The following is a 12,306-nucleotide window of genomic DNA, read 5'->3' as shown; positions in this document are numbered from 1 at the left end:
CCTGTGGTTGTAAAAATCATTAATTTAAAATGAAAGCTTTTGGTTTTTCTGGAATATCACTGTTTGTGACCATTTGAATATCCTGACAAAAATTTTGATGTTTTTTTACAAAATCGGTGGCTGCCAAGTACTTATTTGTTCTGCAGTGTATCTGAGCTAACTCAAAACACTTCAAATAGGAGGAGTCTGTCATTGGAAAGGAAATGTGGAGTCTGGTCACATGCCACTTTATGCTACAGTGGTTTATTCTTGTGCAGTACCTAGTAGTAACTCCTGACTGGGGAGCGCAGGGGACAGTTTTCAGACATAACTTCAAGAGGACCTATCTCTGCTTGTATTCTCCCCACATTCCACTTATCTTTTTCTATGCAAAGAAGTGTTTATCCATTTTTGCCTTATCTGATAAATATAGACCAGTTTTGTCAAATTCATTGGTAGTGTAGAGTCTAACTGGCATCACGAAAAATGACACTACAGATTTGTGACTCAGCATCAATAGAAACATACTTTCATGGAGAATACCTATTTCTGCTTACACTTTTAAGGTTGGTGTGGATGTACAGATGTACAGCCACAGGTCTCTGATGTTTCTTTAGTGTCTATTACTGTAAGACTCAAGAGGAGTTGTTCTGCAGGTATAGCATTGACAAATTTTAAAATACACTTCAGAGTTTGTTACCTTATAATTACCTTTAGAAATCACTAAAGAGGCTTATTTCTTCTGCCAGCATTTGCAGAAAAGAATAAACTAAAATCTGGTTTAAAATAATAAATATGAAAAATTAAGGTATGTTAAACTATTACTTTTCTTACTCTTCATCTATCAGTACTATTTCAGCTGTGCAATTTTACAGATATTTTGTATTTATATTAAATACTCCTTTACTTTGCTTTTTTGTGATTTAAATGCAAAATCAGTTATTTTAAAAAAAGAAATGTTTAGGTAGCCTTAACTATATTTTCGAAGTTATTCAATTAAGCAGAATTTTAAAAAGAACTGGTAAATATAAATATGTGTTTTACAGTTCTCCCTCTGTCTATAGTTTCAGTTCAAGAGTCAGTCAGTTAATTTGCCTTTTATTACAAAAAATCTCCAACACAGAGAATTTCTAAAAATTCATGTTCAGATGTTCTATGTTGATTGGAAAATATTTTTCGTGTAACTGTATCTCCTCCTCTGTTTCAGTATTTATTTGAAGTTTATGGTGTAAATATGGCAGAAAACTAATATTTGCAGAGGAAAGGGAATGCCAGTGAAATACTCTAATTCGAAAAAGTGAGCCAGACCTTCAGGCTGCTTTATCTCTTGGATGTTTTATTTAATGAATACCTCTGGCTGAAGTTAATGAATAAATAATTTTTTAAAATGAATTCATGGCTTATAGGATTACTATCAATGTTTTCTCATAAATTTTGCAGATATTAATGAGTGCAATGAGGATCCCAACATCTGTCTCTTTGGCTCTTGTACAAACACTCCAGGAGGCTTCCAGTGCATTTGTCCTACAGGTTTTGTCCTGTCTGATAATGGACGGAGATGTTTTGGTAAGTTTGAGGATTAAGCAGTGTAACAGGTAACAAGTACTCTGTGAAAAAGGTGAAAGGGGACCTCTGGAGGCCCCTCCCAAACTATGTCATTATGAGTACTGGAAAGTGCTTTCGAAACCATAGGAAAATACAATCTTGACATGGTTCCTTCTTGAGCTAGATTTGCATTTTTTAACCAGTTAAGAGCTTCCAGCTACACAAAACAGCATTTTCTTTTTTTTAGATACCCGGCAGAGCTTCTGTTTCACTAATTTTGAGAATGGGAAGTGCTCTGTCCCAAAGGCTTTCAACACCACGAAGGCGAAGTGTTGCTGCAGTAAAATGCCAGGAGAAGGATGGGGTGATCCTTGTGAGCTTTGCCCAAAGGAGGAAGAAGGTAACACCTTCAGGATTCAAGTGAAGATTTTTAGGTGGGAGAAAAGAAATATGTTTGCTTTGTATCTTTTTGATCATTCGAAAGAGAGATGTGTTTATCACTCTCTCTTATGGCCTTTAGTATAATAATTATGAGGTAAACTAAAGCAAAAAAAATCAAATAGAAAAAACTAAAGAAAAACACCTGAGTTACTGTTTTGGCTCAAATGAGAAGTGAACTAAGAGCCTTCAATTGTACAGAATCACAGATTTTAGATATGTCCTGATGTCCTAATCTGCTTCATGAAAGTGAGTGAGTAAAATTGGGCAGTGCTGAGGATCCCTGAAGTAATCAACACTTTCAGTTAGTTTTTTTTCTCCCAATTTAACTGGAGAAAGGAAAATACATCATGTGCACTTGGAAGCTCAGCATGTTCCAGTACTGCTATCCTGCCATAGAGATGGTGTCGCTTTTGCATCTGGCAAATATAGTATGAGAGCTGTGATATAAACAATTGTGTTCTGAAAAGTATGGTAGAGATGTCTGATTTTAGATACATTTAACCATTTATCATGGTTCTCTTTCTCAGTTGCTCTCTATTTAAAAATATGTACCTCCACAGTTGCTTTTCAGGACCTCTGCCCATATGGTCATGGAACTATTCCTGGAATTGATGATACACGTGAAGGTAGATATTATTTTCCCTCTTAATTGAAAAAAATATATATCTTTATACTCAAAGCTAGACTTGAATTTTGCGTTATGTGATGGCTTATTCCCCATGGTCCACAAGTGACAGGAGGCTAACTTTTAATACATGTGGAACAGTATGAGGCAGATTACCTTTGAAATGACGTGGAGAAAGACAAACAGAATGGGGCATTTTGTGTTTTAAAAATGTTTTATTAAGACTTGATAAAGAAGCTAATAAGTGGTTGCTAATATCTTCCTTCTTTTTAGATGTTAATGAATGCCTTGAAAGCCCGGGGATTTGCTCAAATGGTCACTGCATCAACACTGATGGATCCTTCCGCTGCGAGTGCCCAATGGGATACAACTTAGATTTCACTGGAGTACATTGTATCGGTGTGTCCCTGCTTCATAAGTGCTAGAATTATAGCATTTTAATTTAAAACACAGTTAAAAATGTGTCCCAGTTCTCTTCAGCTTACATTTACTCATTTGTTATGTACAGATACTGATGAATGTTCAATTGGCAACCCGTGTGGAAATGGTACATGCACTAATGTGATTGGCAGTTTTGAATGCAACTGTCATGAAGGATTTGAGCCAGGCCCAATGATGAATTGTGAAGGTAATTTGTCTTCTACATTTTTCCTTTGATTTCTGTACATCAAATTGCGTTACTAGACATTCTGTTGCGGAAAAAAGCAGGAGGAAGAAAGTTTCTCTGCTTCAAATATTTCATTGGGAAAATAATAAATTGATTTAATCAGCACTTTTGGTTTGTCACGGGGCTTCTGATATTGAATGTTATGTTAGTCTTTGTTTTGTTACTAAGCTGTTTGATGGAGATGGGTAAAAAAAATAAAAATAAATGATAATTGTTGGGTCCCCAAAATAACCTCAGAAAAAATAGAGCAAACCAGTGCAAAAATGCATCAATTTGGAGAGCATTTTTGTAAGTGAGGCAGCTTAGCTATAAACTGACCCACTCATCACAATCATAATAACAAGTGAATTGTATTGAATCCAATAAACTGAAATCAGACCACTGGTCCATCTAGTCCTTTTTTCACCCCTCAGTGGTGCTCTATAGTGCTAATTCGGAACAGTGTACAAGCATGACTAACAACTTTCAGCAGCTCATTCCTCTCAATAATTGTGGATCTAGGGAAAATATGGTTTATACAGGAAAGCGTTTCCCTGCAGAGTGGGGGAATCATTATCCATTTATGCATTTGTTATCCAAGAGTCTGTGAAGCACAATCTTGAACCTGCTGGTAACCTCTGCATCCATAGCCTCCTGTGGCAGCAAGATACAGAAGTTCACTTCTCTCATAACTTAGAAAAGTATTTTCTTTCATCTGTTTTGGGCCAATACTCTGTTAATTTGAATAAATACCTCTTATTTTTCATAGTGTGGAATTCTGTTTTCATCAGATCCTTAACAGGATCCTTTTTAAAAATATTATTTTATTTTTTTCATGAATCTTTTATGAATCAATTAATTTGCTTTCCAAAGCAAGAATTCATATTCTTAAAGTTGAAAAAAAGCTGACATTTCTTGCCATTAAATTTCATTTAATGAGAATACAACTCATTCTAAGTAACTCCATATTAATGGTGTCACTGTTTTTATACAGAGCTTCATTCACATTCCTCTGTTTACTCAAAACCAGACATCCACAACTTTCTGTTTTAAAAATTATATTACATTTTTAATAGTTTTAGGTGACAATAGGAGTAAAGTATAAAAATTTCCAATTGATTGTTTTAAAACTTCAGGGAAAATGATGTTTTTATTCCTTTCTGTTCAGATATAAATGAGTGTGCTCAGAACCCCTTGCTGTGTGCTTTTCGATGTATCAATACTTATGGGTTCTATGAATGCACCTGTCCAGTTGGCTATGAACTGAGAGAAGACCAAAAGATGTGCAAAGGTAATGACTGAAATGTAAACTTCTCCCCACCTTCCATCACCTTGTGTCACCAGAAAAGTATTCCAGATATTTCTGTGCATCTTACATTCATTCTCTCAGAGAAATGCAGCAAACAGCAATGATTATTTTCTCTTTAAAAACTTAAATAAGACAAAATTTGCATAAGACCAATGTCTAGTGCTTTGTGTATTCTTGCTGTGGGCTGTAAAGGCAAGAACATCAAGATGATGTTCATCTTTTACCAACTCAGAAAGATTATAACTGCAGTTAAGCATAGCTTTCAGATTTTTTTAGTGCTTGCTAGGGAAGTGTAGATGTCCTTTTTCTTGTGAAAATGCTTGTTATTTTCAGTAACTGAAGCTACTGCAAAGATGTTCAAACACAAAGTATATGTATTTTTACAGATCTGGATGAATGTGCTGAAGGTCTCCATGACTGTGAGTCTAGAGGCATGATGTGCAAAAATTTGATTGGTACCTTCATGTGCATTTGTCCTCCTGGAATGACCAGGAGACCTGATGGGGAAGGCTGTACAGGTAAAGCTTAGAAAAGAAAGACATCTGGTGCAATTCCTACAAGTAAACCATTCTCTGTATGCATGTTTAATGAACTTGAAAGTAATAGTTCATAAAGTACGCTTAAGATATCTGTTAGTATCCAACATCTCAATCTTACTTTGTATTTTCAAGACTTGAGCCTTATCTGAAAGTAATCTTAAAGGACTAGGAAGTGTTTTGGAGGAAAAACTCTGGTTTTGTTTCTTTAGTTGTCCAGCAATGTCAGGAAGGTTTTCAGACACTTGTTAAAGTATTACATAGCCAGATGAAAGTGACCTTATCTGGTAAGTAAGAAGGAAAATTATTGTAAATAAAACGTTACATTTCCTTCAACACTAATACTGTCTATAAATAATGTGGCAGTTCCTTAAAGAATTAGAACTATGAAATTTTCATGTAACTGTTAGGTTTTATACAAATATAAAAGCCACAAAGAGCAAGAGATGTGGATACTGCCGTAGTTCAAAATGTATGTTTACTGTGTATGCAGAGAGTATAGGAGGAGTAGAGCCTTCATCCTAGATGCAGAATACAAGGCACGGAATAACAAAGGTCCGTCTTCTGCTTGATCAGTTGTTGATTTTTCCTCTTTTGCAAACATTATGCAAAATGCTGAATGCAATCTACAGATCTGTGTTCTTGTAACAAGAGCTTGCATTTGGTATTTTTGTAAAGACGAAAATGAATGCCGTACCAAGCCAGGTATCTGTGAGAACGGTCGCTGCATGAATGTTATTGGGAGCTACCGATGTGAATGTAATGAAGGATTCCTGTCAAGCCCGTCAGGCATTGAGTGTCTTGGTAAGTGCCATAAGTATACATTCCACCTTATATCAGAGAGTATCAAAGCAGTTAAGGGTGTGGAGTTTAAATTAAGTTTCTGAGTACAGCTGCTGCTCTTATGTGAATAAATTAAGTAATGTTTCTAATTAATTAAAGCAGTGAAATCAAATTAAGTGATAAAATATTAAATAATGGATGGAGAGCATCTTGAGAATGTGGGCTGAATTGAGCTATCGGGGGCCTTACATCTAAATTCCAAATTGCATAAACATGCTGCTATCCAGACAAATTACTTACTTTTAAAGAAGCAGGATTTAGTTATCTTAGATTACGAACTGGAAAGCATAGCAAACTGAAGTGTTTCCATGATCAGAACATTATTTTAATCACCACAGTATTTCAGCTAGAATATTCTGTATTGTTAATGGAGACCATGAAAATGAATAAAAAATATGAGCATCACAAAAAATAGCAGAATATATTTAGAAGTTATGGAGACATGCCTGCACATTAAATACCAATGAAAGATTTAATATTCATCAACCTTATTCTTCATCAGTATGCTCAGACTTGTCATTTGCACCATAAAATTACTTATTCTGTTTTTAAAAATCAAACAGAACTGCAGAATATTAAGATTTTCATGACCAGTGTTCAAGTAAGTGTTCTACAACACCAGCATGTGAAACTGCGGGAATATGTAGGAGTACATAAAGGACACTTGTATTAAAATACTTAGATTCAATCAGAATACTGAGGTATTCTATATATACTGTGTATATGCTGAATAACCAGCTGTCTGTAAGTTGCCATTAGTAGCATGCTGTCTTCATGGCAAAGCAATAATATTCGAAGTACAGGGTATTTCCTAAGGATTAGGACCAGATGGAAAAAGGCTGCTGCAGGCTGTTAACTCCAGCCAGTCATTACTGGCAAGGAAATATCCTGCTTTCATTATTGGTTTCTTATATTTTTAATGTATATATACATATATACATGCATTATTTTTTGAAAGCTGTGCTTTGGGTTAGTTTGCTTGTTACTGTTTTTTCTTTAATGCTGTCCACATGAGACATGACTGAAAGACGAGTCTGACAGAAGCAAACTATATCTTCAGAATTAAAGCACAAACATTGAATCTTAGTGTATACTATTTAAAATATATTCTGCTCACATTAAAATATATTCAATCTCAAATCAGAAACAAAGCATTATAGGATTTTAAGGTACACAGGACTTAAAGTTCTACACAAAATACCTATCTACGGTAACAGAAATCTGCTGAGTACTGCAAATCCCCACAGCAAACGCAGTATCTCACACAAGCAGCGTTTTCCACGAGGACAGCTTTATCTTATGAGCCCAAAGCAACTTTCATTTAAAGGCAAAGATCACATTTCACCTAATTCATGTATAAAATCTACAGATTATTTGTAAATGAGAAGGTCGGCGTGGTGTTCAGACATACACAGTTCCAGAGGGGTATGGAAGAGTTTAAGCGTTAAGACCAGAAATCATCTTTCCTTTAGAAACATAAGCATCAGACTGTAGTTGGCAGTATTTCCATTTTAATTAACATATTAAACAAGGGACATAACCTATTCAGAAGTATTGTTACTGCAAAATTTAGAATTTCCATGATAGCTGGGAGCTGGGAACTCTCTTTAGATGCCTGTTTGAAACAAATGCGAAGGAGGGAATGACTGTGTAGTTTTACTCATCTTTCGTGATAGACAGGTACTAATCAGAACTTTCAAAAATAAAGGAAAATTGATTAAGAGGAGGAAATAAAACGTATGGTTATATAAATCTGTTTTCCCAGCCTTCAAGCTGGTAGTGCCATTAAAAAGACGACTGAATTGTGTGGAAGTGCTAAGAATTTTGTCATGTAAATCGTATCAAGCTACAGATGATCCAGTGGCCAATAAAACAGAACAAAACAATAACCCAACCCCAAGAACCCCAATTCTGAGAAAATCTATTAAATACAAGCCAAACATAGGTAGCTTAAGTGGGAGCTCAGTTTGGTTTCCAGCTTATTTTAGCATCAAGCAAGCTTGCCAGGTATGCCTCAGGCCATATCCTTCCTAGAAGTACAACTCATACCAAGTCATACAGGTACTGAACCTAGGATGTCTGGAATAAACTTGGAATCACAACAGATGTTCAGAAGACATGTCAAGTTTTTGAAAGGCTAACTCAAAGCAGACTTCACAGAGTTGTTGCTAATTTACTGCTTGCGTGAGTTGACACAGAGCCAGAATAATACATCAGATGCTTAATGGCTCAGATGTTTAGCTCCTACCCTTTCTTGATATTTCCATTTTTTCCTTACAGATAACCGCCAAGGCTTTTGTTTTGCTGAAGTTCTACAGACAATGTGTCAGATGGCCTCAAGCAGCCGGAATCTTGTCACCAAATCTGAGTGCTGCTGTGATGGAGGCCGGGGCTGGGGTAACCAGTGTGAGCTCTGCCCACTTCCTGGAACCACCCAATACAAGAAACTCTGTCCACATGGACCAGGATATACTACAGATGGAAGAGGTATTTGCAGAGATGAAAGGAGGTAGAAAATGGAAAAGGAATTCACTCACATTCTTAAGAAAATGCATTATCCCCTTTGAAGCTACTTCGAAGAATTTCCTCTGAAACAAGAGTTTGATTTTTCAAATACTGTTGCATGACCAGAAATTAAAAACATCTTTAAACAGTAGCTGCACTAGAAATACTCACAGCTGTGCATAATTTTCAGAGTTGGGATCTAAGGAAAGATCAACCGGTAACTAAAGGCAAGAAATGGACCCAAAGCTTTTGAATGCTGGGAATTTTTAAGTATAAGGCAAAAGGCAACAGCAGTTACTCTAACAGCTGTTATGTTTACACATAATTTTTAAGTTGTGGTGAAAAAAGATCTTACTGCTCATAACAAAATTGATCTCTTGTTTTTTTTTTCTGATTGATCAAAACTGGAAACAGATTATGCAATGAAATAGCAGGAAATTCTGATGTAGAAAATGATAGTGAAAGTTTCAGGGATGTTTGCCTGTGTGTTCACACCCATTTTGAAAGACAAAGAAAGGTAAAGTTACCATCAGAAGCATGATGATGAGGAACTGTGGAAAAACTGAAAAAGAGAGCATGTCTTTCAGTTTCCCAGCAACATTTCCATGGCATTGTGCGGAGTAACAGATCCGTTAGGTTTGGAAAGGACCTCTAGGTCCATCAGGCCCAACCTGTGCTCCAGCAGGGACACCTAGAGCAAGGTGTCCTGGACCACATCCAGGTGGCTCTGGAAGATCTCCAAGGAGGAGATTCCACAGCCTCTCTGGGCAGTCTGTGACAGTGCTCCATCACAAGCACAGCATAGAAGTGTATCTTGGTATTCAGAGGTAAATTCCTGTACTCCTGTTTGTACCTACTGCCTCTTGTCATGGTACTGGGCACACTAATAAGAGCCTGGCTTCATCCTCTTTGCACCCTCCCTTCAGGTGCTTACAGACATTTATAAGGTCTCCCATGTGCCTCCTCTTCTCTGGGCTGGACATCCCAGCTCTCTCAGGCTTTCTTCATAGGATAAGTGTGCTAGTCACTTTGTCATCTCCTCTGAACTCTTTCCAGTATATCCACGTCTGTCCTGTGGGGGAGGGGGACAGACAAGACACGGTACTCCATTTGTAGCCTAACCAATGCTGAGAAGGCCATTGGTGTAAAGCTGCTCTTTTTTCTTCGTATTTTTTATTCAGAAGAAAGAGTGAACGGCAGGTGTCAAATTCAAAGCTAATACTTATCTTTTAAAAGATTACATATTTAGTATTTTCTTTACAGATATTGATGAATGTAAAGTCATGCCAAACCTTTGTAGACATGGACAATGTATCAACACTATGGGCTCATTCCGCTGCTTTTGCAAAGTTGGCTATACAACTGACATCAGCAGCACATCTTGTGTGGGTAAGATTCAGCCTCTTAATTCTAATTTTATTTAATAATGGGTGCATCATTATACAATGCAACTCTCAGTCACCCTTTGTAAGCCTCTGTGTGTCAAAGTGGTTTTTATCTCTTTATCCCTTTCCTCTTTTCTTTATTTGTCTTCCTAATATGCCTGTTTGGTTTTATATTTCATTTTGCAAAACGGGTTAACAAGCTGTATTGGCAGTATATCTGCAGTTGAATGAACACTGAAATATGTTCCAGCTGTACAACCATTTTGACTGACAGAAGAACTTACCGGTTCATTTTCCTGTTGGTTAACTCAGATAAGTATATTATAGTATGCCTGAAAAGGAATCCTTTGTCTATAATTGAAAATATTAATGTCACTGTCACTCTAATGTTTAACTCTGCCACTGTAGAGGCAACTCCACAGAGACTCCATGGTGACAGTAGGGAAAGAAATGAAAACTCTGCGAAAATGTGTATCAGATGCTTTATCTACAAACAATTTTCTCTTAAATCAAGTGTTCAGGAAACATGTTTCAAACAAACCAGTATGAGAAATATTTAACAGTTTCTCTCTTTAGATCTGGATGAATGCTCACAGTCTCCTAAACCATGCAATTTTATCTGCAAGAATTCAGAAGGGAGCTATCAATGCTCATGTCCTCGAGGCTACGTCCTTCAAGAAGATGGGAAGACGTGTAAAGGTAAGGGAAGTTAAACACAGTAATTTCAATTTTATTGCACTTTGATTGAAAATGAAATGATTTTGAAGTGTGGTTATTTTTCCAAGTTAGACTAGGTGTACCTCTATTGTGTTGGCTTTTCATAAGACAGCTTCTCTTACTTTCAGATCTTGATGAATGTCAAACTAAACAGCACAATTGTCAGTTTCTCTGTGTCAACACCCTTGGAGGCTTCACATGCAAATGTCCACCTGGTTTTACTCAACATCACACAGCTTGTATTGGTAAGAGAAACAGAAATTTTCTTGCATCAGTTTTTCTCTAAAAGGAACATTGTCATTTTTTATCCATGAATTTTTCAATGTGTAAACAGTGTTAATTTGAAGCAATAATATCAGCAGTTCAGAAAGCAGGTCTTGAAAAGCAGCAATTACAGTTATTAAAGAAAAAAGAAAGGGTATCCATCAACTGTATTTTCTTGCTTAGTAAACAGTTATGTCTATTTAATACATGTTATTATGTTCTAAGTATAACCACATGGACACAAAGGAGTAAAGTATTAAAATCTGATTTAAAATGTAGTTAGAAGAAAAACATACTGCCTTTTCTTCTTTAATAGATACAGATGTCTTAATCTTAAGCATATGAATCTTGCCACTGGAACTCTTTTAGTTAAGCTAATACAGAGGTGCAGCATTTTTCCTCTGTCAACAATTACGTACCTTGGACTTCCAGACTCATAAATGAATTATAACCTGTGCTTTATTTGTTTATTATTTTATTATTATTTATTTTTACTATTTATTTTATTATTATTATTATTATCATTTTTATTTATTTTTATTTATTAAATACTTATAGCTCTCCATGAGTCATCAGATCATCTGAAATTTGAATATGAAAAGTAACACTGTTAAAGTCAATTTTTGCATCTCTATGATTTTCAGCCTCTAAAAATGTGTTTTATGAACATGCATAACATCTTATCCCAAGGGATGCTATCTTCTTCTCTATGCTCTCTATTTTTAAGACAACAATGAATGTGGTTCTCAGCCATCACTGTGTGGATCGAAAGGAATTTGCCAAAACACTCCAGGAAGTTTTACCTGTGAATGCCAAAGGGGATTTTCTCTGGATTCTACTGGATTAAACTGTGAAGGTAACTAGTGAAGGTCAATTTATTTTTATGGTGCAAATCCATACCTCTGTGTATAGTTGGTCCTATGATGTCAAAGATAATCACATTCATAAAACAAATCAGCAGATTGAGTAAAAGTATATACCAATAATAAATAGGAATGTGTTTGAGGTATTTAAAACATTAATGTATGTAAGAATGTACTGCCTTACTCTTTATCAAACTAGAATTTTATCAAGAAGTTTATCAAGCTAGAATTAAAAAGGGCTATTTAGTTAGACTCTCAAACAACTCTTTTCAGAGTGTCATCACCTTCGTCACCTTCACATAAGGCTTATGCATCAAAAATCTTTTTTTTTTTTTCTTTCAATTTTCATGCACTCTGACAGGAATGTTTACTGTTTTTTTTCCTAGCTGTAATCATCTTCCTGAAGGTATCTGATATCAGATTCTAAAATCCCTACATGTTTTATTCTACAGCTTTATCTTTCTCTCCAAAAAGGAGCCCTGGCTGAGACATCTGGATTCCAGAGTTCCAGTGTCTTTAATGGGTTTTAGATAATGAACAAAGAAAAAAGGAAGAAGTATATAAATTTATGAGGTGTCAAAGCATCAGTTACTTTGATGAAAGTATTTAAAATAGGAATTGATATTTGGAGCGTATCTCTAAAATAAA

At 35.8% G+C, this 12,306-nt stretch overlaps 1 protein-coding gene across 2 annotated transcripts in view; it reads left to right on the top strand.

The window, feature by feature from the left end:
• Positions 1-12,306, top strand: part of FBN2 (fibrillin 2) — a 157,269-nt gene that overhangs the window by 136,418 nt on the left and 8,545 nt on the right. For both annotated transcript variants that reach the window (XM_042822846.1, XM_042822847.1), the window contains exons 49-61: positions 1,420-1,545; positions 1,772-1,924; positions 2,526-2,591; positions 2,864-2,989; positions 3,099-3,218; positions 4,405-4,527; positions 4,932-5,063; positions 5,760-5,885; positions 8,205-8,411; positions 9,693-9,818; positions 10,391-10,513; positions 10,660-10,776; positions 11,523-11,651. In XM_042822846.1, the coding sequence (XP_042678780.1) occupies positions 1,420-1,545; positions 1,772-1,924; positions 2,526-2,591; positions 2,864-2,989; positions 3,099-3,218; positions 4,405-4,527; positions 4,932-5,063; positions 5,760-5,885; positions 8,205-8,411; positions 9,693-9,818; positions 10,391-10,513; positions 10,660-10,776; positions 11,523-11,651 (1,674 nt within the window). The remainder of the gene's footprint in view (positions 1-1,419; positions 1,546-1,771; positions 1,925-2,525; positions 2,592-2,863; positions 2,990-3,098; positions 3,219-4,404; positions 4,528-4,931; positions 5,064-5,759; positions 5,886-8,204; positions 8,412-9,692; positions 9,819-10,390; positions 10,514-10,659; positions 10,777-11,522; positions 11,652-12,306) is intronic.

This window comes from Centrocercus urophasianus, unplaced genomic scaffold, assembly GCF_019232065.1.
Source record: "Centrocercus urophasianus isolate 14NV4802_14NV808 unplaced genomic scaffold, USGS_Curo_1.0 seq_21, whole genome shotgun sequence".
NCBI classification, from domain to species: domain Eukaryota; kingdom Metazoa; phylum Chordata; class Aves; order Galliformes; family Phasianidae; genus Centrocercus; species Centrocercus urophasianus.
The sequence above is the reverse complement of the archived record's forward strand: the minus strand, read 5'-3'. Positions and strand labels throughout refer to the sequence as shown.